General features: G+C 44.1%; 1 protein-coding gene and 1 long non-coding RNA gene across 4 annotated transcripts in view; one reads left to right on the top strand and one right to left on the bottom strand.

Annotated features, from left to right (window-relative positions):
- Positions 1 to 204: 204 nt before the first annotated feature.
- Positions 205 to 7747, bottom strand: LOC138736447 (uncharacterized). The gene is made up of 3 exons (XR_011340281.1): positions 7650 to 7747; positions 7041 to 7106; positions 205 to 2356 (listed from the first exon to the last, which is right to left on the bottom strand). It is a non-coding gene; the product is annotated as an uncharacterized lncRNA (long non-coding RNA).
- Positions 7523 to 27585, top strand: part of lrrc1 (leucine rich repeat containing 1) — a 218589-nt gene continuing 198526 nt past the window's right edge. Inside the window, exon 1 of one of the 3 annotated variants that reach the window (XM_069885981.1) lies at positions 7523 to 7586. In XM_069885981.1, the coding sequence (XP_069742082.1) occupies positions 7548 to 7586 (39 nt within the window). In that variant the 5' untranslated portion in view covers positions 7523 to 7547. Of the gene's footprint in view, positions 7587 to 7773; positions 8270 to 27585 lie in introns of those variants that run through there. The other 2 variants (XM_069885979.1, XM_069885980.1) reach the window with 2 other exon arrangements.

Below are 27585 nucleotides of genomic sequence, written 5' to 3'. Positions count from 1 at the left end.
ATCCCACCTTAAGCAATCCCTTACTAATCACAGAGCACCAATGGCATAGGGATTACTTAAAGTGCGATGTGAGTGGAAAGAAAGGGGTTGAGAATCACTAATTTAAAGGGTACCTTTGGGGAACATTTTAAAAAATATTTTATTTTTAGATTTAAAGCCACAATAAATTCATTCATTTTACAAGTATATAATTCAAACCCCCAATACATGTGGTATTGAAAAAAATAGAAATATAGATCTACAGTTTAAATTTAAATGTAATTCCTTTAAATCTCCTGATAGAAGTAATAATGGATCTTGTGGGAATTTAATCCCAGCTATTTGTTCTAAAAAATTACCTATTTTCAACCAGAAAGGTCTGACTTTAGGACATTGCCAAGTAGAATGCAGAAAAGTGCCAACTTCTTGTTCACATCTAAAACATAAATCCGAGTAAATCCGATTCAATTTGTTTATCTTTTGAGATACCAGATATAACTGGTGAATAAAATTGTATTGGACCAGTCTGTATCTCACATTTATTGTACTTTTCATAACTTCAGATGGAGTACAATGTTAGTAAGTGTGAGGTTATCCACTTTGGCAAGAAAAATAAAAGAGCTGAATATTATTTAAAGGGTGAAAATCTACAGCATGCTGTTGTGCAGAGGGACTTGGGAGTGCTTGTGCATGAATCGCAAAAAGTTAGGTTGCAGGTGCAGCAGGTTATTAAGAAGGCAAATGGAATGTTGGCCTTCATCGCTAGAGGAATTGAATTCAGGAGTAGGGAGGTAATGTTGCAACTGTATAAGGTACTGGTGAGACCGCACCTGGAGTACTGTGTCCAGTTCTGGTCTCCATATTTGAGGAAGGATATACTGGCTTTGGAGACGGTCCAGAGGAGGTTTACTAGGTTGATCCCTGGGATGAAAGGATTGACTTATGATGAAAGATTAAATCGTCTAGGATTGTATTCGCTCGAGTTCAGAAGAATGAGAGGAGATCTTACAGAAACATATAGGATTATGAAGGGTATGGATAGGATAGATGTAGGAAGGTTTTTTGAGCTGGCCGGGGAAACTAAAACGAGAGGACTCAGTCTCAAGATTCGGGGGAGTAGATTTAGGACAGAGATGAGGAAAAATAGTTTTTCCCCAGAGAGTAGTGAATGTTTGAAATTCTCTAACCAGGGAAGTGGTTGAGGCTGCCTCATTAAACATATTTAAAATTCGGTTAGATAAATTTTTACATGATAGAGGAATTAGGGGATATGGGGAGAAGGCAGGTAGGTGGAGTTAGGTCATAAATTAGATCAGCCATGATCTTATTGAATGGCAGAGCAGGCTCGATGGGCCATTTTTGGCCTACTCCTGTTCCTACTTCCTATGTTTACATATATCATTCCATTTTCTCTCATCTTTTTATAGATTCATATCTACTTCCCATCTTTATCTTGATCTATCAATTCCTAATTTCTCAGATTTCTTTTGTAATAATTTGTAGATTACTGAAATAAATTTCTTTATATTCCCATTACATAACAATGTTTCTACCTCTGTTTCTGGTGACAATTTCAAATCAAATTGTGGTTGATAATAACAATCTAGTATTTTCAGATCTATTAAATTAAATTGTTCCTTAATTTTTATATAAATTTTACCTCCCTCAAAACAATCCTCAATCTTATTAATACCATGCTGTTGCCAAATCTTTAGATATCGATTCCCCATAGAAAAAGGAATAAGTCTATTTTGAAACAGCGGTGTTTTCCTGGATGTCCAACCAGATCTTCATATTTCCTTATCAACTTTATTCCAGAATACCAATGTGTTTTAAAATAAAAGTTTCCTTATTTGCTATGGAACTTCTTCATGCAGTGGTGGGAGTGTGGAATGAGCTGCCATCTGAATTAGTGAATGTAGGCTCAATTTAGACATTAAAGAAAAATTTGGACAGGTACATGGATGGGATAAGCATGGTCTGGGTGCAGGTCAGTGGGACTAGGCAGAATAATAATTCAGTACAGTCTAGAACAGTTTGTTTCTGTGAAAAGGATGGTCAGACTATCAGAAGTCCACTGTATATTCTGCAAACATCCACTAGGAGGTGCAAAGAGGCAACTGGAAATCCAAATACTGCATTTTGCTCGTTTTTGTTGAGAAGTTCAGGATCACGCCTGCGTGGCTCACAATGCGTGTAACTGGAACTGCACACTTTGAAAAATTTGTGCATTGTATTTTTGAGTAGGCTGGTTCTCCCGCTGGCTTCAGGACATTTTTTAATCCAACACTTCAGATTCTCAAAGAATACAAGACTGGTTGGGAATCTAGTCCAGTGGTTCTCAGCCTTTTTCTTTCCATTCACATACTGTTGAATCCTGAGGTCAAACAAAGTCAACACTTTTAGGTTGAGTTCAAATATGTTCAGACTTTATTCCACCATTGCTGTCTTTTACTCCCTCATAGTCTTGTGCAACGTGCCAGCCATTCTATATTATCTTGCAATATAACTGAACTATATTATTTATATAATATCCCTCCCTTATCAAATAAGAAGGACCATCAAATAAATGAATGATGCTTAAACTATTTCTAAAACAGTTAGCTTTTGATACTGATGATTTTCAATACCAATATCAATGTCCAAATCACATATTTTCTCTGATGACTTACAAAACACAGATTTTCAAATGATAAAATACCAAGTTCTCCATGCTACTACATCATGAAGTCTTGAAATCTCCTAGGTGGTCGTCACTGATGTTGCGGTCTACCTCCTGGTATTGGCTGGCCCGCTTCTGGACTACTCAGTTTGTCTACCGCCTGGATGCTGGTTTCCAGTAGTTTCTCTTTCCAGCTGGTGCATTCCAGGTCCATCAAGCTGGTCATCTTGGCTCTTCTCTCTCGCAGTTTAGTCTGGCGTCGACATCACTGGAGCGTGGCAACGATAATACTTTTTCACATGTGATGTGTTTCTGTCATAAGTAATGCCATCTGGTGACTGGACCATCACCTGATTTGCTTCTCTGGACACCACAATATATGGTTGGGGAATAAACGGTGTGTTCATTTTATTCTGACTTTCTTTCCTCACCAGTATCTCATCATCTGGTATTACATCTGAAGGTCTGGCATTCCTTTTCATGTCTGCATACAGTTTTGTTGCCCCTTTTCTTTTAGTATTGTGGTCTTCCACTTCCTGGTCATTTACTACGTTAACAACCAGTGGTATTTTGGTTTTGATCTACCGAACAAGAGTTCTGCTAGACTTTTTCCTGTGGTGTCGCTCTGTATGCTGCTACATAGGTCAAAAAAACTTATTTCCAGTCCTTGCCTTGAGCGATTCTCATTCTTTTCTCCAGTGACTGATTCTGACGTTCAACTACTCCATTGGCCTGTGGCCACTTTGGTATAACCTTGTGGTGGTGTACACCAATGGTTCTCATGAATTCTCGGAATATCTCTGATATGAATTGAAGTCTATTGTCCGAATGCAAAGTCACTGGTAAGCCATGTCTGGTGAAGATCTCCATCTTTTCTGCTGTTGTTGATTTCATGATGACGTACTCATTTGCTATAATAGTCGACAACCACCATAAATCAACTCTCCAGTTGGGAATGGGCCCCAAGAAGTCTACTGCAATATCCTCCCTGCTGGTTTGCCCTTTGGCCTATGTCCGCCTCTCACCCCCCTTCTTCCTCCATAATTATTTGTACGTCCAGGTTTACCATTTTGCATGTCTTAGCAAAATGGCCCTTTCTACCACAGCTTCTGTACACTTGACTCCTAGCCGGACAGCCAAATCCTTGCCAAAATGACTGATATTGCCACATCAATAACATTCACGACATTCCGAATAACTCGTGTGCTTACCATGTTCCTGTCCTTGGCTTGTGGCGGTAAATATCTTATGAACTTGACCAGAATATGCACCATCACGTCCAGCTGGGGGACCATCCAATTTCATTGTCTGAAACTGAGTTTCCACTGTTTCAAATTATGCTGCTATTGTCAATGTTTCTGCCAGTGTGAGTGTTGCACCTTTCTCCAACAACTTGCGTCTCAAGTGGTTTGATGCACAACTTTGTACCACCTGATCTCGAATCTGGTTTTCCAAATCTGCTCCATAATTGCAACCTTCAGACACCTTCTTGAGTCGTGTAACCAATTGTGCAATGCTTTCCATGTGCCTCTGTTTGATCTGTCGAAAGACATGGCGTTGGAATGTGGCATTTGATTCCACGACAAAATGCTTTTTCAACAGCTCTATTATAATCCACTTTGTTCCCCATGTTGGCCAGCACCTTGAAAATCTGCACTGCAGCCCCAGCAGTATATAGGAGTAGGGCCCTCTTCCGCGTGAGCTCCGCCAGCATCGCCCCGTCGATAAACAGACCCAAACTGTCGGCATATGAATCGAACTCCTCGTACCAAGCCACCCAGCGAGCACTTGCTCTTCCAGTCGGGTCAAATGGAGACAACCCTTTAATTCCTGGGGCTTCAATTCCTGCAAATGTTATATTTTCTCCTGTTTAGCTAAATATCAAGAATCTCAGTTCATTCTCGTCACCAATGTCCAATCCTGAGGTCAAACAAAGTCAACACTCTGAGGTTGAGTTCAAATATGTTCCAGTCTTTATTCCATCATTGCTGTTTTAACTCCCTCATCGTCATGTGTAACGTGCCAGTCATTAGAGTAGATAACCAACCTATATTATCTTGCAAGGCATTATAGTCAATATAACCAAACTATTATTTATCACTACTATATTATTTATCTTGCGAGGCATGAAAGTCGATAACTGAACTATATTATCTATCACTACTACACTTTAATTATTCCCTATGCCATAGGTGCTCTGTGATTAGTAAGGAATTGTTTAAGGTGGGATGTGGGTGGAAAGAAAAAGATTGAAAACCACTGATTTAATCGTACCTAATTGACTCGTTATGTGCACGGTTTCATAACTCCAAAGGAAATGGGCCAATGACAATTTTTCTCAAGCAAAATATTGGGTCTAGACCAGTGATTCTCCCTTTCCCACCCACATCCCACCTTAAGCAATCCCTTACTAATCACAGAGCACGGATGGCATAGGGATTACTTAAAGTAGTATGTGAGCGGAGGAAAAAGGTTGAGAACCACTGATCTAGGACGATTTAGAGCCAAATTATCATCCTTTTTACTCAAAGGAAGGAGAATGGTTGTTGTAGCAACGGTTAACAGTGGCCGAGTCGGATGCGCCCTCCCATCGCGACCGAGGCGTCAGGTGGACAAGTTTCAGATGGCGGGGAAGGAGGGGACCCTTGCAGGGCTCGCAAACTCTTCCGGGCCCCCCAAACACCGCGCACGTTTAACGGGGGCTCACTATTCACCATGGGCGGACACACACTCAAAGTGGTGCTTGGGAAAACTTGTGAATTGGAAACCACTTCTGTGCACAGGAGGACGCCCAACCTGCCTGAAATGCGGCAACTTGGCAAGGGGCGTCTACCAAGTGTAGGCAATTGGGGCTCATTCTGAACGATTCAATCCCCGGGTGGTGCACAATGTACACGGACGGGTCCCGCTCTCTCAATTCTCCGTTCCTATGCCAAGCAACTGCTTGCGGTCAACTTTTTAAAGTTGTACTTGGCATTCGTGTGGAGTTCTTTGGAAATAATTGTCCGGCTGTACTCCGAGCGGAATGTTTTTATTTAAATTAATTGTTAAAACATCACCGAGACGCTATAGTTAAATTGGAGAGAACATAGAGCGTGGTTCGTGGTTCACCAAGCTCGGGCTCAGGGTCCAAAACCGATCTACCAAGTCGCAACAATCTTAAGAATTTAGAGGGAAAGCAAACGCTTTCCGCCGCAGTCCCGAACTCTTCATCCCGAAATTCTACCACCTGCATCTGAACGATCTGCCCACCCTAGAAATGCTTCAGATCTGTTGGAAGGGTCGCAGACCCAAGTCGTCCACTGTTTCCTGCTTTTATTTCAGATTTCCAGCAGAAGCAGCTTTAATTTAAAAAATACTGCCAGTCTTAGAATTGACGAGAATACCTCTCACTTTTCCAAAGCTCCGTGGGTTTTACAGTAATCTTTACCTCTCTTGAAGACCTCCTCATTCTGAACAGCAATTCGGGCCGAAGGCAAAGAGCTAACTGCCCCGCACCCACCCCTGCCTCTGTGACAGCCACCCTCACTTACTGGTTGTAATTCCCCTCCCTACTACCAACCCGTCTCTCTCCAGCATCCTCCTCTTCCAGAGTGAAGCCGGAAATACAGCAGAAAATAGCCCCTCTTATTCCTCTTGGTTCGTCAGTGGTTCTCAACCTTTTCCTTTCCACTCTCATACCACGAAGTATTCCCTATGCCACAGGTGCTGTGATTAGTAAGGGATTGCTTAAGGTGGGATGTGGGTGGAAAGGAAAAGTTTGGAAACCCCTGTTTTAATCGTCGCTAATTGACTCTTATGTGCACGGTTTCATAGCACCAAAGGAAATGGAGCAATGATCATTTTTCTCAATCAAAATATTTCAGTAACAACTGGGCTTAGAGCAGTGATTCTCAACCTTCCCTTCCCACTCACATCCCACTTTAAGCAATCCCTTACTAATCACAGAGCACCAGTGGCATGACTTAAGGCTCTTTCAGGTGGCCAAAAGACCCTGATGTAAAGCCGCATGTTCTACCTCTGTGTGGCTGTCGGGAGGCCACCTGGAAGAGCAGGAGGCGCCTCCGAGGCGCACTTTCCAACCCTCCTTTGAGAGGGATAATCACTGACATCCTACGCTCGCCACCCCAACCCTGACATCCTGAAGGAACAGGAGCCGGAGTGCATTCTGAGGTGCCTCCCGTGCACCTGAACACGGCTTTAAAGTGGGATACAAGTGTGAAGAAAAAGGTTGAGAACTACTGACTCCATGGGCCCTCTCTTTTCACACTCCCCTTATAAACTAACCATCCCAGCCCCTATTACCCAATTTCTTGTCCCACCCCTTCCTCGTCTGGTTGCAGTGGATTCCATGTTGTTTCAATTTATCAGTCCCGACCTTCATCCTTCCCTCTCTCACCTGCCTCCATCTTCACCGAGATCCACCTGCCACCTCCCCTTTATACTGGCGACTTCTCCTCTAAACCTGGACGAGGGAGGGAAGGAGGAGGAAGAGAGAGAGAGAGAGAGAGCTGAACCGTCTACTGTCCGTTTCCCTCCACAGATGCTGCTCGACCTGCTGCTTTTCCAGCTTCCGCCCACTCGCCGGGAGACCTCAAATGCCCTGAGCACATCGTATCAACAGCACTACCTTGACGAAGGGCTCGGGCCCCGAAACGTTCGTTCGTTACCCTTAACCTCCTAAGGGCTCTGTGCTGAGGTACCTGCTGAATTTCTCCTGCCCGTTTGCGCACCGCACTAGACCCCAGCACCCTCAGATTTTCTTGTGCCACTAAATGGACTCAGCAACCCTTTGATCTGCCCACTCTGGTGCACTGCAAGCCCAGTGCCCGCAGACTTCCTTGTCAAACTCCGCCCTGAACGTCTTGTACCTGAAGGCGAACAGGAAAGTCTGCAGACGCTAGGAATGCAGTGCAATACACAAACAGGTCACGAACCATCTCGGGTAAGTAAAGGGTGACCCACGTCAAGGTATGAGCGAAAGGCAGGTAGGGTGTCCAGTTCCCACCTGTACGGGAACCCAGTTGAAAGAAAATGAAAGCGCCAGCCGGGCTCAGCGATGAAGTCTGTCCTGCCACATTTATTTCCAAACTTCCCCCACGCAGACTGGCCTCTGGGAGTGTTGACGTCAGCTGGAGAGAGAGGGAGTGTATGTTCCGGTTCAGGAACTAGAAGGAGAGGAAACTGTGAAGGAGAGGGTGGGAAACCCCCCCCAGAAAAGATATGTAAAGGAGAGAGAAAGAGAGGGTGCATTCCACTGGGAGCAACAGGAGAGCATCGCCAATCCGTGGACTGAGCTCGACTTCTTTATGTTGAAGTTAATGTGTATTCTACTTACCTTGGCTTTCCGCCTTCCTTGCTTCTTCTGCTGCGGGAGACGGCCGGGCTGCGGAGCCTGAGAGCCCGGAGCGGGCGTTCCATCCGAGCACTTCCCCCAGCGCGATCTCCCTCGCCGCCCCTCCTGAGACCATGTTCAACTGCATCCCTCTGTGGCGGTGCAACCGGCAAGTGGAAGTGGTGGACAAGAGGCACTGCTCGCTCCTCGCTGTCCCCGCCGAGATTTATCGCTACAGTCGCAGTTTGGAGGAGCTGCTGCTCGACGCCAACCAGCTGCGGGATCTGCCCAAGGTAAAGTGGCCTCCGAACTGGCCTGGGTGGACGAGTGGTGATCGCCAGCTCTGCGGGGTGGTACGTCCCCCCCCCAAACTTTTCTTCGGCCGGCTCTGTTTGTTGGCTGAAAGAGGTGGAGCACAGTTGTGGTCTCCGCAAGCATCTTCCCCACACTGCACCATCTCTGGAACGTTTACTTGGGCAAGAGGTTTAAAGAGCGTGGATTTCTTTGCCCGAGGGAGCAGATTATCGAAGTATTAAGGCTTTGTAGATATAAAAAAAAACAAAGCTCTGGTATGCTTTAAGGTCGACAGTTTTACAAGCAAACAAGGCTTGGGTTTTGAACTTAAGGGGCTGGAAATCTGATTTCTTTAAAATTAAAAAATATTCTGGAGAGGTCAGGCAGCAGAAAGAGAGACACGGGTTTTAACGTTTCAAGTGGAAACCCCTGGTCAGAACTGGGAAAGAGATTGCGTATTAACTGGCAACTAACGAGACTTGGGTTTGATTTTTTTCCCCAAGCCTTTCTGTGTGAGGTATTTATTGACCGATGGAGGTTCTGTTGCACATTGACCCAGAAATGGGAATGTTTTTTTAAAAAAAACCCTGCCAGCATGTCCAAACAGAAGATATTTGGTGAGGACAGACCTCTCTCTCTCTCTCTCCCTCCCTCCCCCTCTCTCTCTCTCTCTCTCTTTCTCCCCTCCCTCCCCCTCTCTCTCTCTCTCTCCCCCCCTCTCCCCCCCTCTCCCCCCTCTCCCCCCTCTCCCCCCCTCTCCCCCCTCTCCCCCCCTCTCCCCCCTCTCCCCCCTCTCCCCCCTCTCCCCCCTCTCCCCCCTCTCCCCCCCCCCTCTCCCCCCCTCTCTCACCCTCTCTCACCCTCCCTCTCCCCCCCCTCTCTCACCCTCCCTCTCCCCCCCTCTCTCACCCTCCCTCTCCCCCCTCTCTCTCCCTCCCTCTCCCCCCCTCTCTCTCTTTCCCTCCCCCCCCTCTCTCTCCCTCTCCCCCACCCCCGGAGAGTTGGATTTCTGCTGCTGTTCTCAAGTTTGGTTGGCTTGTTCGAGGTCAGAGCACAAAGGTGGCTGTCGTTCTTTGCTCAGAAAGCAATACTGGGAGACATTGAATCAGACTTCCAGATCCTGGTGTGACTTTGCCTTTCAAAGTGGGAGTGTCCTAAATTAAGTTTTCTTAAGGAAAAAGTGTTTCACCATGTTGATGTTTTCAGACTGCCTCCACCCTCAAAATCTTTACGTTAAGATGACGGGTTAGTCCGATTTGACGCCAGATAATAGGGAGAAATGTTGGCCTTGCCCCACACACACAAAAAAACTATCATAAAATGTAGCCAGATTTTGTGAGCATGTTTGCATTCGTGGCTAGGGGGAAGGTGACCTGCAGTCAAGAACCAGAAATGCAAAATGCAAAGTTGTCGGTACAGATTTCACAGGGGAAGGGCATCTTGTCGAATGGATTTTCTGAAGTCTAGACCAGGATTATGCAGTCGATGCTAGTAAGTGAGAGGCTTTCCTCATGGAGCAGGGTGGACAGCAAACTGGAGAAAGGGCAGGTAGGATGTCCGGGTTCTTTGCCTCCCATTTCAACTGTGGCTGTTAAGAGTTGGGGATCAGGAATTTAACAGTGGAAGTAGTTTTCCACCAAGAGCAGAGGCTGTGGGAGAACCTTCTCTGTGTCCAAATGCGTGTACTCGGCCAGAAAAACCACCTAGTTAATCCATGCCAGGTTCACCTTGGGCAAGTACATGAGGTGAAAGAGAAAAAGAATGTTGTGCATACGTATGAAGTTGTCAGTTTAATTGTTTTTTAAATTGCTTTCCTTCATGTGTATTCCATGTTAAAATTTTGTATTATAATTCTCAACTGAAATCTCAGTGATTTTAGAATGTTTGGGAATTCACAAATGTTTAGTTGGCACTGAACAATGGTGCACCTTCAGCCCTGTGTCTGCCGAACAGGACGCCCCAAATTAAACTAAAGCTTTGCTGCTTGCACGTGATGCATCCCCCTCTATTTCAGTGGTTCGCAACCTTTCCTCTCACATACCACCCAAGATAATCCCTTACTAACCACAGAGCACCTATGGCTTAGTACCTGCTTCTACCACTACTCCTGGCAGCCTGTTGTAGGCACCTATCACTCTCTGTAAAATATTTACCCCACTCATCTCCCTTAAACTTCCTCCACCTCACCTTAAATGCATGGCCTCCAGTGTGTGACGTTTTTCCCTGGGGGAAAAAGATTCTGACACCCTATGAATGGCTGCCGTGATTTTATTCTCCTCCATCAGGTCTCCCCTCAGTCTCTGAAGATCCAGAGAAAACAACCCAGGTTTGTCCAATCTGACCCCTGAACTTGAACCCTCTAAATCAGACAACATCCCTTTTCTGTCCCATTTCCAAAACCTCCAGAATCCTCATAATGAGAACAATCAGAATTTGACACAGTATTCCAAATGTGGACTAACCAAAGTTTTTTATGGCTGCAACACAACCTCCTTATTTTTAAACTCAATAAATCCAAGCAGTCCATATGCTTTCTTTACCAACCTATCTACTTGCATGGCTACTTTCATGTAGCTATGAACCTGGGACCCAAAATCCCTCTGCACATCAATCCATTTAAGAGCCCTGCCATTAACCGTATAAATTCCCTTTACGTTTGACATCCCTAAGTGCATCACCTCATACTTGTCCAGATTAAACTCCAATTGCCATGTAACTGAGTTATATCATGTCTTTTTTTTTCTATACACATTCTTCGATTAACCTCAACACCAGTGGTTCTCAACCTTTTTCTTCCCACTCACATCCCACTTTAAGTAATCCCTATGCCATCAGTGATCTGTGATTAGTAAGGGGTTGCTTAAGGTGGTATGTGGGTCGAAAGAAAAAGGTTGAGAACCACTGCTCTGCAGAACTCCACCAATCTGCAAACTTACTAAGTCACCCACTATCATCTATCATTGGTATATTATCACAAATAATGGGTTCCAACACCAATCCCTGGGGAACACTGCTGGTCACAGGCTTCCAGCTCGGATAACACCCTTCGCCACTACCTTCTATGAGCCGGCCAATTTAGCATCCAAACTATCAACTCATCATTTGATTGAGTAGAAAGCACTAGAGAGACTGATACTGATGTACAAGATGAGAGGCATTGAGCGCGTGGATGGCCAGAGTCTTTTTCTCTTGGCTGAAATGACTAACAAGAGGGGGCCTATCTTTAAGGTGCTTGGGAAAGTAAAGAGGCGATATAAGAGGCAAGTTTTTCGCACAGAGTAGTGGATGCGTGCATGCATGGAAGGGTCTGTTGGCAATGTTGGTGGAGGCAGGTACAATAAGATCTTTTAAAGCAAGTGATGTGGAACTGAGGGTTATGCAGCAGTTGTTTGAGTAGGGTTTGGGTCAGCACGGCACGGTGGACGAAAGGGCCTTAGTGCTGTAGTGTCCATTTCTATATTCTATGTTCTCAACAATTGCTGATGCTGGAGCAAGGCACAGGCTGTTGGCGGAACTCAGTGGACAGAGAAGTATCAGTGGAGGAAAAAGAATGCTTAGCAATTTGGAACAGCAACAAAACGTTGTTGTCTACTTAATGTTTAAAAAATAATAATTTAGACATACAGCGGAGTAACAGGCCCTTCTGGCCATCTAAATACATCCAGCTGATAAATTTAACCCACTACCCCGTACGTCCTTAGAATGTGGGAGGGAACTGGAGCACCGAAGGAAGCCCACACAGGCCAAGGGGAGAATGTACAAACTCCTCACAGGCAGTGCCAGATTCACACCTGTATCGCTGGCACTGCACAAGCTTTGCTAACCGTGCTGCCCTTTCCTTTATAAATGTAATATATTAGCGGGGGGGGGGGGCAGCCACTGGCAAGGGGGACCTGAGGGAAATCCAGAGCAGGGAGGACTGAAATGCTTCAGCAGAGACAGAGATCGCAGATGTTGGAATCTACAGCCCCCAAACTCGATGGATTTTTTGGGTCAAAACCCCGCCTCAGTCCTGCTTTCAGCGCCCAAACTTTGAGACCATAAATCTGAGAACATTTCCAGGTGAGACCGCTTTCACCAAAAACATGGAATATCATTATTTGCATTTGTTTTTTGAAAAATTTATTTATTGATCATAATTAAACATACAATAATAGATACAGCTTAGAAAAACAAAATACATACAAGATATTTTTTATGTGAATAATAACCCCTACAACCCACTCCTTCCCACCCCCCTCTAATCTATCCCCAGAAAGAAAAAAAAAAGAAAGAAAGAGGAGATCACATAACATAAAATTCATCATTGAGTTACCATGGATCGGAATAACACCACCAACGTGTGGAAAGGGAATTTAATAATTCAATCCCATGTAATCCAAATACAGGCTCCAAGTTTTAACAAAAGAGGAATAATTAATACATAAATTATATGTTGTCTTTTCCAATGGAATACAAGATCTCATTTCCAAATGCCATCGTTGAATACTCAAATTAGTCTAATTTTTCCAAGTAATTGCCAAACACTTTCTAGCCACAGCTAAAGCCAATCTCAAAAATACAATTTGAAATTTATTTAATTTTATCTCTAAACTCTATCTTTTATTATAACCCAACAAAAGGATCTAGTGGAAGCTTCAATTTAAAAATAGCTTCTAAAGCACACATGTCAAACTCAGGCCCGCGGGCCAAATTTGGCCCGTGATATAATTATATTTGGCCCGCAAGATCATATCAAATATGTATTGGAGCTGGCCCGCTGGCCACCGCGCCAGTATAGCGCATGCACAGCTCATACTACAAATCCCAGAATGCTTTGCAAATGCGTTGGCGCCGGCCCGTCAGCCCGCTAATCGCCCCCACCTCCTCTCTTTACATTCATTAGCATCTGTGACCTGTCGCCCAATTCACATGTTTGGCCATTTACGAAAAATGGCCAAACGAAAGACAGAAAACAGGACCTTTCAAGACAGGTGGGAGGCAAACTCTGACCCCAGAGTTTGATGAACTTGCATCTAAGAAGAGATGCCAAGTATCTGGTTTAGACCCAGGTGCATCAGAGTAAATCACAGTGTAGCAAGCTAAGCTTGGATTAATATTTTCTTTGGTTAACTTTGGACTGTTCATAGTTGAAAGATTCGATTTTCATTGAAGCAAGTTGTTATTTTTTTGACTTGTTGGCTTGTGAAAAAAAAAACATTTAAAAGGAGCTTAAAGGCTATAGAGAAATATTATTTATTGAATATTTTATTTCTCATTTGTTAATGCTTCTTCTGGAAAGAGTTTAACCAAAACTATTATTAAACATTTATTTTAATAAGAAAAAGTTTAACATTACATATGTTGAAAGAAGAGAAAACATGCAGATGTTGTTGAAAATTTTCAATAAATATTTAGTTTGGCCCACGACTTAGTCCAAGTTTTTAATTTTGACCCTCTGTGAATTTGAGTTTGACACCCCTGTTCTAAAGGTTCCTTAAATCTATTCCAAAAGGGTTTCACCATCTCACGTAACCAAGTAGAATGTAAGATTATTTGCATTGGTTGAGATGATCAGCAGAGATGCATTTAAGGATGTTACTGGTGTTCCAGTACTGTTTTTAAAAAAACAATTGTGTGGATTTTTAAAATTGCAGCTTTTACATTTTGAAGCATTATTGTGTGTGTGGCTGTCTATCTGTAATCATTTTGTATATGATATCCATAGCCTAGCTATGGATTTCCAACAGGTCATCTCTTATTTTCCTGGTGTAGTTGATGCACACAGTGAAGAAATATCATTCCAACATATGGGTTCTGGATGGGGTTCTGTTTTATGGATATCCGTCAGCTGATTTTGTCCGTAAGTTGATTGGTGACTGTGTCTCCACAGTATTGCACTGATGGCTTCAAAAACAGAGATGTGAAAGATCAATAATTAAAAGTAGGGAGAGAGGGGTAACTACTTCTGTCACTTATAGGAACGAATGTGTGTGGATATGTTAGATTTTTTAATTAAGTAATATTACAGGAGTTCACTCACACGTAGAAGTGGACATAAATTGGTCCTTCATGACCTGGGATAAGTCGTTGTGATGCAGAAATTATGGTGCCTTCACCTTTGACCACCATTCAATTTTCTGATATCACTTTGCTTGCTAACCCACTGATGCCATTAAAAATGTTAAGGAAACGTTTGCCGTGAGTGCTGGATTGTCTTTATACCAGGTAGTTAAAGTGCACCTTTATTGTTGTGGCAATTTGAGGCAGAGTTCTTTCAAAGCCACACGGTGTAACTATAATTTAGGGAATGCCATCATTGAATTAAGTTTGGTTTAAGCACTATCCAGCTTGGAATTTGACATATTGCAAGCAAAGAGAATGTAATTGCTTTCTACCCCATGCAAAGCATGACTGTAGAAGCCAAAATACCAAGTTACATTACTGCATTAACTATAGATGCCTCTGCAAGAAAGAAAGTGTGAAGTGGAAGTCTGTTGTGAAAATTATATTTTACTTTAGTTGAGGATGGAGGGTGGTTCATTCTTGAGTTGTATTGGCTGTAATTAAGTATTGCTGGTTGTAGAACTTATTAAAATTGCCTGGCTGTTTATGCATGGAATAAAGTTTGATCATGGAGCGTGTGTGTGTGTGGGGAAAGGAAGTAAATCCAAAATTTTCTTCTTGACGTGCACAGATGGTTCATCTTTGAGTTGAGAGAAAATTGCTAGTTTTCTCGAAACACAGCCACCCTCCACCATAACCCAGGGTTGCCTGTACACTGCTGTTATCAAAGCTAGACTGTATTATTGTTTGGGGGGCAGTCTTGGTATAAATATCAAAAATATTGCTTGGACTTTGTCAATGTTATTGAACCTGTTGGAAAACCTTGGGAAATGAGAGGTCTCGCCTTCAATGTCTGGAGACGTGCAAGTCATAAGGGTGGGACGTAGAGGAGCAAGCAGACTCCTTTTTTTTTGGTTGCATTGAATAAAGACGACAAAGATCTGTTGACTTCCCCTTAAGTAAAACCCAGAAATGTATGAAGTGCTTCATTTCGGGAGGTCATATTTGAAGGCAGAATACAATGTGACTGGGAGGACTCTGCGGAGTGTAGACGAACTGGGATATTTTGGGGCCCATGTGCATAGGACACTCAAAGCTGTTGCACAGTTTGATCGTGTTGTTAAGAAGGCGTATGATGTGTTGACCTTCATGAACTGTGGGATCTAGTTCAAGAGCCGTGACGTTGTGTGGCGGCTATACAAGCTCTTGATTTGACCCCACTTTGTGTTCAGTTCTGGTCACCTCATTACGGGAGAGATGAGGATACTATCGAGAGAGGGTAAAGAGGAGATTTACAAGGATGTTGCCTGGATTGTAGAGTATGCCTTATGAGGATGGGTTGTGAACTTGGTCTTTTCTCCTTGGAGTGACAGAGGATGAGGGATGACCTGATAAAGGTGTAGAAGATGATGAGAGATATTGATCGTGTAGATATCCAGATGATTTTTCCCAAGGCTGAAATGGCTAGGTCCATGGTGCACAGCTTTAAGGTGCTTGGGAGTAAGTAAGGGGGGATGTAAGAGTTAAGTTCTTCATGCAGGGAGTGATAGGTGTGCAGAATGCGCCACTGGCAATGGTGGTGGAGGCAGGTACAGTAGAATCTCTTAAGAGACCATTGCATAGGTACATGGAACTGAGAAAATTGGAGTGTTATCTAGTTGGGAATACGTAAGCATTTGTTAGATTCGGTAATTAGGTCGGAACAACACTGGGCCGAGTGGCCTGTGCAGTGCTGTAGATTTATACGTTCTGTGTAAAAAGAAGATTTGAAAGTCCTTGCTCCATTAAATTTCATGAAAGTAGCATTACCTGGAAGTTATTTAAAGGATGCTTGTTACCTGTTTCCGCTCCGTAAATGGTTATATATGGTTATAATGTTCAGGTTTATTGTCAAATGGGCCAAGATGCAGTAATGGAGGTTGTTTTGCAAGCAGACCAAGTGGACAGGGTCTTAAGGTGTATTTCTGGTGTGTCAGAAGCAGGTTATATTTTGTGAAGGGCAGGGGTTTGAGGTGCCTTGGAAATCAACCAGTTGGGACTTGCTTTGTGTCTGCCTTGGTCACCGTTTTCTCACATCAATTCTGAACCCTTGTCTCAGTTGGGGGTGGGGTGGGGTGGGTGACAAATTGGAAATGGTCGTGCTACTTTTCAGCATGTCTCCAAACAAACAGGAAATGAGGCGATGCTTTGCTGCTGATTCAGGAAGTGAGGTGGGACCTGGTGGAAATCCTCCTCTCGTACCGAGGAATAGTCAACACATCAGATCATTGTCTACTGGTCAGAACTTGGAGACATTTTGTGGCCAGCTGGTGGAATTCAACGGGCTGAGCAGCATCAGTGGGAGAAAACATTGGTCAGCATTTCAGGTTGTGGCCCTTAATCAGGAGTTTCGCATTTCATAGTTGATGAATTAGAAAGTGTTACCATTTGATGAGATTTTCTCATTGGAAAGTTGAAGCTTTTAGCTAAACCTTGGTTTGGATAAATCGGGTTCATGAATCAGTGGTCCCAAACTTTTAAAGAGAAGGCTTCATCGTGAATTCAGGAAAATATCATTGACCCTTGCAATAAAGTACCTTTGTCACTACCACAGTAAATGTATATGGATTCTTGATATTGTTTGGTGCCAAGCCCCTGCCCTGCACAGGTGGGGAGGGCTTGCCTGGGCAGGTGCACCCCAGATTGAGAACATTGCCTCAGAGTATCTGTAAGTGTACCCAAAACATCAATCTGCTGGAGGAACCCAGTATTTTGGGAAAGGGTTGGTCGATGTTTCAGGTAGAGATTCTTCCGAACAGTGTGGCCACTTGAATATTTCTGAATCTCTGCCATCAGTTTCTGCGAGGGTTTATGTCTGCATGTTTGCGTCTAATTTCATTTGATTTCAGTGGTGTCCTATATTGTTTCTGATTTAGAAAGCAAATGAAAATAACAAAAAAATGGCTTATTATTGCAGAATAGGTTGTGGAGGGTGCTGACTTGAAGCTTGCGCCAAACTCTCGCATCTGCTTTAGGTGCCCTTTTCACAGTGGCTAACCAGTAAATTGGCTGTTCAGTGAACCGGTTAAAGAAGCTGTTTTTGCCATTCACGCTGGGCCACTGTTAACCAGTTCTCTGCATCAATTTACACTCATCACCAGTTATCCCCGGGGAGAGGGGCACCTATCCTCCACTGGTTGACGTCTGAGTGACGCATCCGCTAATTATGATCTTGTATTTAAACAAAATTAATTATGCCTAATCATAACATAATTAAGCATTATGTACAGCACAGTATGAGCCCTTCAACCCCTGTTGTTTGTGCTGACTGATATAAACCTTTATAAATTTATAAAAGACTGTGGAAAAGTGGTATAAAACACATAGCCGCATAACTTAAAACAACCATAGGAAAGTCCGGATGAAATGCATGCATCTGGCGATGGCGGACCTGCCCTCCCAGAATTCTGTGCGGCAGAGAAACCCCTCCATGAGTGCTCCATGCACACAGCCCTTCCTCTGCCATACGGAATTCTGGGAGGGCAGGTCCGCCACCACTCAATGCGTGTATGTCATCCCCAACTTTCCCACATCTTTATAAATTATGTGGCCATTTGTTTTATTGCTGCTACCACATTCCCATGGTCCTTTATAAATTGTTTTATTCTTTGCAGCACATAATGCTTAATAATGTTATAATAATTAGGCATGATTAATTTTGTTTAAATTCAAGATCATAATACATCGATCAGCATTTAGTAAATTGAATAGAAAGTTTATTCCTCTTTTTTCATTTGTTTCCTTCATTCTCCTGCACTCAAGCCAAAACTTCATCAACACATCACTACCTTGACCCTGGATAGTTCATGTCCTTTTCACACTGGGCTAATCGGCACACAGGTGTCAGAGATGATGCAACCTACCTAGGTTGTCCATCTCTGGCGTGATTTGACACCTGCGTGCCGATTAAGGAGCTTTCACACTGGACCCTCAACCAGTGGATTAATTGAAAAGGGCTAGAGATCACCTTCTACCTCTCTCCTGATGCTACAGCAAAATTGCTTACTCTTTACTTCCCTTCCCCCGAGTTTCTCTCTTTCTCTATCCTTCTGCCTCCTTCCCTTCCATCTCCCATCGGAGAGCTACCCTCTTCCCCCATAGCTTTTTTTCTGTTATGGCCTGTGAGCCTGTGCTTTGCCCCTTCCTCCCTCCCCTCCCCTCCCCCCACTTTTTTATTCAGGCCCTGCCTGTTTTTGCTCATACCTTAACGTGGGGCCCTGACCCGAAACGTTGGTTACCCTTTACTTCCTATTGAGTGATGCATGACTTTCTGAGTTTCTCCAGCACGTTTGTATATTGCACTTGACCCCAACTTCCACAGACTTCCTTGTTTCACTCTGATACCAAGGCAAAATGGCTTTGGCACAATACCAGGCCCATTTGGGATTATTCAGTCACCATCTGTATCTTATTGGAAACTGGGATATAAACCCAGATTTCCATGTTTTTTGGCTGCTTCCCTGCATTCGGATGCTGTGCCTTTGTAACTGTTCACTCTTTGATCTCATGGCTGGAGCTTGGTCAACTGCTTGAAATGTGGCATTAATGTTTCTGGTAATTGGCAATGCACAGGAGGACAGCTTGTACTTGGTAATTACCGTTGGTATTTTTAAATGAGAAACTTTCATCTTGAAAAATTTTCTAACGACCAGAGGAGATGTGGAATCTTGTTTACTTGGAGATATGGGATTGGTTTTCAGATGACATTCAGTACTGGTGAGCTGCTGTTACCTGTTGTCAATTTAAAGGTATAATTAAACTGGTTCCTTCTATAGTTGAAGTGCCAGTTGATGAAGTAGACAAAGATGATGTGGTCAAACAATAATCATGGTTTTTATTAGCAGAAACTCATGGTACAATAATGAAAGACAATAGATGCATATACAGTTATATCCAAGGGGAGTGTCCTTAACAGTAGGGATAATGCACAGCCAATGTTAGTACAGCAAGGCTCGCCAGGGGGGAGACAGGCAGCTTGGCAGACATTCACCGCAGTAGTCCCAATGTTTGAAACACCTACAGCTGCAATTTGAATTTCCATTAATTTAAAATGCAATAAATTTTAAATTGTATGAAAAAAGGATGCTTGGCAATTTAGGCAAATCTTTGGATCAACTGGCTAACTCTTCTAACTGGTTTGATTTTGTCTTTTATTTTTGGGTGGGAGAGGGTTTGAAAAATGACCATGTGGAAGGGAATGCAGAGTTGAAGTTACAAGAAGGTAAAAGCAGATGCTGGAGTCCAGTCCAATACACAAAAGTGCTGGGAAAACTCAGCAGGTCATGCAGCAGCTGGGAAAAGCAAGAGGCTGTCAACATTTTGGGCCTGAGTCCCTTCTTCAGGAATGTCAAATATCAGGATGAAGCCTGAATAATTAAAAAAAAAGGTGGAGGGGAGTGAGGGAAGAGGGGAGAAGCATCAGCTAAGGGGTGGTTTGGGTGGGAGGGTAGAAGAAAAAGGTGCAGAAGAGAGGGAAGGGTGTGGGGAGCTGAAGGAAGGGAAACTGAGATGTGAAAGAAAGAGTTTTAACGTAGAGTAAATGAATCGGGTGAGAAAATACAGTAGTTGCCTTGTAGCATGGAGGGAATGTAATTGCCTTCTAACATGATCTGCCCTGTTCTCTAGTGAGATAGTAACTAACACCACAAATAATGTAGTAATGTAAATACACCAAGAATAAGGACACCCTGACATTTCCCAGCTGTCTACAGACACCACAAGGGAATGTGTTGTGTAAAAACAAGAATCACCAGGTGTGTGAAACTTGTAGGGTCTCAAAGGTGTATAAAGGTGGGATGAATACTCTGTATATTTTGAGTTGGGGACTCAGTATAGAGAATGAGGTACTGAATTCTTTCTTTGTACCCCTCTCTCCTGTAGCGTTAACAAGGTTGAATAAAGGAACTGTTGCAGTAGTGCCACTAGGGTTGGTGTCAACCAGTGCGGTAACTCATATTGTCACCCCCCCACCCTCCACCCATATTAGCAATATTTGAAAAAAAAGTTGTAAAAATGTAGAATAAAATGTGATAAATATAGTTGTAAATTGCTTAAATGTAATATTTCTTATTATATGAAAACTAACAACATATTGTTTTGTAAAATCATTCTACACTGGATTACAATGTTATTAGTTATATTATTAGTAACTGAGCAAAGACCATGTCAGTGGTTCCTCTGTTTGCGCGAAAGCCGCACTGTGATTCTGGGAGAATATTCTCGGCGACACTAGGTATTATTCTATTTAGTAGAATCCTAGCGAAGATTTTGCCTGCAATGGAGAGAACAAAACAAAGGACTCTACATCACCTTTGTTGACCTCACCAAAGCCTTCGACACCGTGAGCAGGAAAGGGCTTTGGCAAATACTAGAGCGCATCGGATGTCCCCCAAAGTTCCTCAACATGATTATCCAACTGCACGAAAACCAACAAGGTCGGGTCAGATACAGCAATGAGCTCTCTGAACCCTTCTCCATTAACAATGGCGTGAAGCAAGGCTGTGTTCTCGCACCAACCCTCTTTTCAATCTTCTTCAGCATGATGCTGAACCAAGCCATGAAAGACCCCAACAATGAAGACGCTGTTTACATCCGGTTCCGCACGGATGGAAGTCTCTTCAATCTGAGGCGCCTGCAAGCTCACACCAAGACACAAGAGAAACTTGTCCGTGAACTACTCTTTGCAGATGATGCCGCTTTAGTTGCCCATTCAGAGCCAGCTCTTCAGCGCTTGACGTCCTGCTTTGCGGAAACTGCCAAAATGTTTGGCCTGGAAGTCAGCCTGAAGAAAACTGAGGTCCTCCATCAGCCAGCTCCCCACCATGATTACCAGCCCCCCCACATCTCCATCGGGCACACAAAACTCAAAACGGTCAACCAGTTTACCTATCTTGGCTGCACCATTTCATCAGATGCAAGGATCGACAATGAGATAGACAACAGACTCGCCAAGGCAAATAGCGCCTTTGGAAGACTACACAAAAGAGTCTGGAAAAACAACCAACTGAAAAACCTCACAAAGATAAGCGTATACAGAGCCGTTGTCATACCCACACTCCTGTTCGGCTCCAAATCATGGGTCCTCTACCGGCACCACCTACGGCTCCTAGAACGCTTCCACCAGCGTTGTCTCCGCTCCATCCTCAAAATCCATTGGAGCGCTTACACCCCTAACGTCGAAGTACTCGAGATGGCAGAGGTCGACAGCATCGAGTCCACGCTGCTGAAGATCCAGCTGCGCTGGATGGGTCACGTCTCCAGAATGGAGGACCATCGCCTTCCCAAGATCGTGTTATATGGCGAGCTCTCCACTGGCCACCGTGACAGAGGTGCACCAAAGAAAAGGTACAAGGACTGCCTAAAGAAATCTCTTGGTGCCTGCCACATTGACCACCGCCAGTGGGCTGATAACGCCTCAAACCGTGCATCTTGGCGCCTCACAGTTTGGCGGGCAGCAACCTCCTTTGAAGAAGACCGCAGAGCCCACCTCACTGACAAAAGGCAAAGGAGGAAAAACCCAACACCCAACCCCAACCAACAAATTTTCCCTTGCAACCGCTGCAATCGTGTCTGCCTGTCCCGCATCGGACTTGTCAGCCACAAACGAGCCTGCAGCTGACGTGGACTTTTTACCCCCTCCATAAATCTTCGTCCGCGAAGCCAAGCCAAAGAAAGAGTAACTGAGCAGAAGCCTTTTTGATTTTTTTCCTTCTTTTCCTTTAATTTCTACTTCATTCTCAAAAAAAGTTATTGATACAGGTTCACAAATACTAATGACCACAATATTGTAGCTAAAACACCTGGAAACTTTGACAAAAGCAGCGACTATAAAAACACCAGCAGCCACGAAAACATCAGCGTGTGGTTGTCTCGCGTGTGCAGATGTTGTCATTGGGGAATAACAACAGCTCTAACCGGAGCGCAGTAGAAGGTTCAGAAAGTAAATCAGCATCGAGTTTTAGCCTCGGCGGAACATTGATACATGTAAGGTGGGCTTACGAAAAATGTTTTTGTTGTTATAATGAACTGCAGGGATATTTTTATTAAAAGTAATAAATTTCTGCTGAGACACTGCACAAAATGTTTATATTCAGTCATTTTGGTGTCACTCCCTCTGATGTTGTCACCCGGTATGGTCTGCACCCCCCCTAGTGACACCAGTGAACTGTTGAATGCTTAATTGGTTCTGCTGTGTTCTGCTCTTTATTTTATTGGAGCGCGAGCTGACTTTCACAGAGAGAAACTCCAGGGAGAGGGTTAACAGAAATCGGAGAGGTTGATATTGATACCATCTGGTTGAACTGTGTGTCAGAGATACATAATAGAATCAAGCCTGTTTTTTTTTAAATTGACGTTGGTGGATAAAGTTTTGCATTGGCTGGGTGAACAATTGGATTTTTTTTGTCCTTTTCAGCTTTTCATGTCAAACTGCTTCTTTAATGACCTTTTTCAGCAAAATGTTTTGGTAATATCCGAGTAATTTGAGATGTAGTGAAGTAAGTGTAATATGGTCAAAGTTAATGGCTGTCATCAAGTCACGTGGATACAGTACTGTGTAATTGAGATTATCCAGAGCTTTGCACATCTGGCATTTTATTCTGGTCACCTCTAGGTTTGTTGTTAACTATTGATCAAAGATTGATTAGTCAAGAGCTCCACTATTGCTTCAACACTATTGTAGAATCACAGAACACAGGGAATGGCCCTTCATCCCACAGTCCATGCCAGCCATCAAGCACTCACTTACACTCATCCTGTACCAAAACTCTTTTTCTCACCCATGCTCTCCTTAATCCACCCCCACCACAGTTATCTATCGACCTGCACATCTTTGGGCTGCAGACAAAACCCAGACCATCATGGGAACGAGAGTGCAAACTCTCAGCGAGGAGGGCACAAGGACAGGACCGAACCAAGAATGCCTGAGCTTTGAGGCAGCAGCTTCATTCACCACTGTGACCCGTGCAAGCGCCAAGATCTCAGAAGGTGAACTGCATGGGCGGTGGGATTATTCATCAAACTGCAGGATTCCCTATGCTCCTGTGAAAGTGGATTAATAGCTTGGTCACTGATTATATAAAGATCAAAGTGAAACTAGAATGTATGAGAATGCTGGGGTTGTGTGCAATGCACATACCTGCTGGGGAAGCTCAGCAGGTCACGCAGCATCCACAGGAAGGAAAGGGTAATGCTACGCCTACACCCACACCTCCTCCTCCACCATCATTCCAGGCCCCAAACCCTCCTTCCAAGTGAAGCAACACTTCCCTTGTGAATGTGAAGGAGTCCCAATGTGGCCTCCTCTACGTGAGGGAGATTGGACACAGACTGCAAGATCACTTCACTGAGCACCTTTGCTCTGTCCACTTTAACAGTCATGACCTCCCAGTGGACAATCGTTCCAAATCCACACACCATTCTCACGCCAACATGTCTGTCTATGGCCTCGTACACTTCCAAATGAAGGCCACCCACAAATGGGAGGAACCGCACCTTCTATTTCCGTCTGGACACTCTCCAACCAGACAGCTTTGACATTGAACCTCCAGTATCTGTTGAACCCCTCCCTCAGTCTCTCTCTCTTTTCCTATCGGTATGTCTCTTTTCCTCCAGCTCCCCACCATCTACCCTTCATATTTGAGAGCTGCCCGCTTCCCCAGCATTTCTCAGCTTTTTTATTCCTTTTTACCTTTCCCACCTGTATCCACCTATTTCTTCTTGCCTGTTAGCCTGTGCTCCCCTTCCCATTCCTCCCCTCCGACTTCCCCCCCCTCCTACCTTTGTATTCCAGTGCCTGTGTTTTTGCTTATAGTCTGACGAAAGACTCAGGCTGGAAAAAATTGGATGCTGCGTGATCTGCTGAGCTTCTCCAGAACATTTGAAAATTTTTAAAGATAGTAACCGGAGGTTATATATTTCAAGAATAATGAATATTTACTTGAGGAAAAACAAAATTCCCCAAATCTTGATGGTTGTTTACATTCAAATCAGTTCTTAACATTGCCCTTTTCTGTGTTTCTTTCTTCCTGTACAATTTCGATTGCATTTGACCCCTTCACTTTCACCCTCTGTTGTTCGCTCTGTTCCTTTTGTCTGAGTTTGTTCACAGCATAGAGAGAAACCATTGAACGTGACGTCCATGTGCTTTTAGATGCAACATTGATCTGACAATGGTGCAATTGTGTCAAAGCCTGGGCAACAAATGATGCATGTACAATGTGTTGAAGGTGAACAAGAAATTCTGTTAACTTGACCTTCAAGCCTGTCCCTCAGTTTGAGTTAAAATGAAGCAAGAGGCTACATTCAAGTATTACTTTTCTGTATGGAAAACGGTATAATATCCCACTATGTAGCTTCAAGAATCCTATCATGCAGCTTAATGTGACTGGAGTGCCTGTTTGGAAACGATTGAGGCTTTGTCCTTTGTCTATCAGCTCTTGCATGTAACCTTCCAAATAATTTAAACGTAGCCATCTCCTTTTTTAATTTAAAAATAGCCTGTTTCCATTGTCCTTTCAAGTGCATGGTTTTGCAGATACCGACAGCAGAGTGAAAATTTCTTTTATCTGCACCTTTTGCCACTGATTTGAATTTATCAGGGGCTAATCGTGACTTGGTCAGTGGGTTGAATCAGTAAATTCAGAATAGGCTTGCCTGCAGAAAGAAATGGAACATATTCTTCCTGGTGGTCAGTGACTACTGGAGCTCCACAGGGATCTGTCCTGGGGGCCCTGCTCTTTGCAATTTTTTTTAATATAAATGATTTGGAGGAGGAAGTGGAAGGATGGGTTGCTGATGACACAAAGGTGGGAGGTGTTTTGACTATGTAGACCAGGAGCGTCAAACTCAAATTCACGGAGGGCCAAAATTAAAAACTTGGACTAAGTCGCGGGCCGAACTAAATATTTATTGAAAATTTTCAACAACATCTGCATGTTTTCTCTTCTTTCAACATATGTAATGTTAAACTTTAGGATATAACTTTAGGAGGATAATGTTACAGGTCAGGAGTAGGTAGCTCAAGTTCACCCTTTGCTTGACCTGAGGGAAACCTATTTGGTCCCTGTGGAGATGTAGTCAGCATTCACAGGCTGTGTCCATTTTGGCCTGCATCAGGACTCAGCATTTCCTGCTCACTCCTCAGGCTCTAGGCCTCTATTCACTCTCGACCCACCATCCCTCTACCTGACCAGTCCTTTACCCAACCTCTACTCACCCCTCACTCCACTCGCTCTGCCTCTACCCACCCCATCCTATACACGCCCCTCTACTGCCTCTTCCCTCAACCTGTTCCTCCCTCTACCCGTCTCTCACCTCTAATCACCCCTCCCCTACTCGCCCTGCCCCTCCCCTTTTACCTCTTCCCTATCCACTCCTCCTTCTACTCATCCCTCCCTCTAACTGCCCCTCGCACCACCATAACTTCCCCTGCCCATTACTCCTCACCTACACCCTCTGCCCACCCCTGCTTACCCACCCACTCAGGCCCAGCGCGCTGCCGATCAGCCTTTGCGGACAGCCATCATCTCTCTCTTCACGTGCAGGGCCGAACCAGCCGTCCCTGGGGTCCGCGCAGGTGCAAGCGCTGAAGGCCGTGGTGACCGGGAGAAGTGCGCTCGCGCTGTGGAAGGGCCGTCCGGTGCCAGTCGCGCGGGGCTTGCGCTGCCCGGGGGCCGTGCGCAGCCTGCCATGCCCGTCGCGCCGACAGGAAATCGCAGGCGCTCGCCCATCCGCCGCACCGCTCGACAGGTGGGAGAAGTGACTGGTTGTGTGGGGAGCCTTCCAACTGGCTTGCCGGCTGATGACATGGACAGACTTCTCGTGTTACAATTTCTCGTGTTACAAGGGGGAAGGATGTGCAATGAAGGGGGAGGATGGTGGGGCTGACATTACCAAAAAACAGCATCGCTCTCGCTGCAGGGTGGGCCACCTCTAATACATTTTTGAAATGATCTTGCGGGCCAAATATAATTATATTGCGGGCCAAATTTGGCCCGCGGGCCAGAGTTTGACATGTGTGATGTAGACGATTGCTGTAGGTTACAATCGGATATAGAGTTGGGTGGAAAGAGGTAGAGTTCAATTCAGATCCAATAAGTGTGAAGTGGTGCATTTTGGAAGGTTAAACTTGAAGGCAGAATACATGGTTAATAGTAGGATATTTAACAATGTGGAAAGACAGAGGGACTTTGGAGTCCAAATCCATACATCTCTCATGGTGCCACAATGGTTGATAAGGGTAGTATGGTATGCTGGCCTTCATTAGTTGGGGGATTGAGTCCAAGAGCTGAGAGGTAACATCGGCGACTCTATAAAACTCTGGTTAGGCCACATTTGGAATATTGGGTCCAGTTCTGGTCACCTCATTGCAGGAAGTATGTGAATGGTTTGGTGAGAGTGCCGAGCAGATTTACCTGGATGTTGTCTGGATTGGAAAAGGTGTCTTATAGTTAACATTGCTGGGACTTTTCTCTTTGGAGTGAAGAAGGATGAGAGGTGACTTGAGAGGTAAGTGGCATTGATAGTGTGGACAGCCAGTGCCTTTCTCAACAGCAAATACCAGAGAACATCTGTACACGGTGAGGGTAGGAAAGTGTAGGGGAGACATCAGGGGTAAGATTTTTTACACAGAGCAGTGGGTGCCTGGAATGTATTGCCAGGAGTGGTGGTAGATGCTGGTACAATAGGGACAACTCTCAGACAGGCACATGGATGCAAAAGATTAGAGTTATAGGTGTGAGATAGGGAAGGGTTAGATTTTCCAAGTGTAGGTTGGCACAACATCATAATGTTCCAAGTCCATTTTCCTTTTCAAGATCTTTTATTCCTTCAGCAAGCCTAAATTTCTGATCTGTGCCCCCTGAAGGACAGCGAGAAATTTTAAAAATTAATATATTGAGCAAGTTTTATAAGCATGGTGTACTTAGTTAAAGCAGCCAATCCTACATACCAATGGCTGCAAAGAAGTGTCTATAGAGGACACTTTCCAGTTTCGAATTTCAAAATGTGCCATCTTCAAGGAAATGTGGGGATGATATTCCAAATTATTAATCCAATAAAACCAAATTTTGTACATGCAGCTTTAATTCGTTGATAAAACGCATAAACATTTTGAATAATTTCGCACTAAAACTTTCACAACAAAACATACTATATAATGATATTCAACTTTAAACGGATACAAGATGAAATAGACAAAATAGAATGAAATGCAAGCTCTTAGCCTGCCCGG

The sequence above is a fragment of the Narcine bancroftii genome, chromosome 6 (assembly GCF_036971445.1).
Source record: "Narcine bancroftii isolate sNarBan1 chromosome 6, sNarBan1.hap1, whole genome shotgun sequence".
Classification (NCBI taxonomy): domain Eukaryota; kingdom Metazoa; phylum Chordata; class Chondrichthyes; order Torpediniformes; family Narcinidae; genus Narcine; species Narcine bancroftii.
This window is presented reverse-complemented; position numbering and strand designations above follow the sequence as displayed.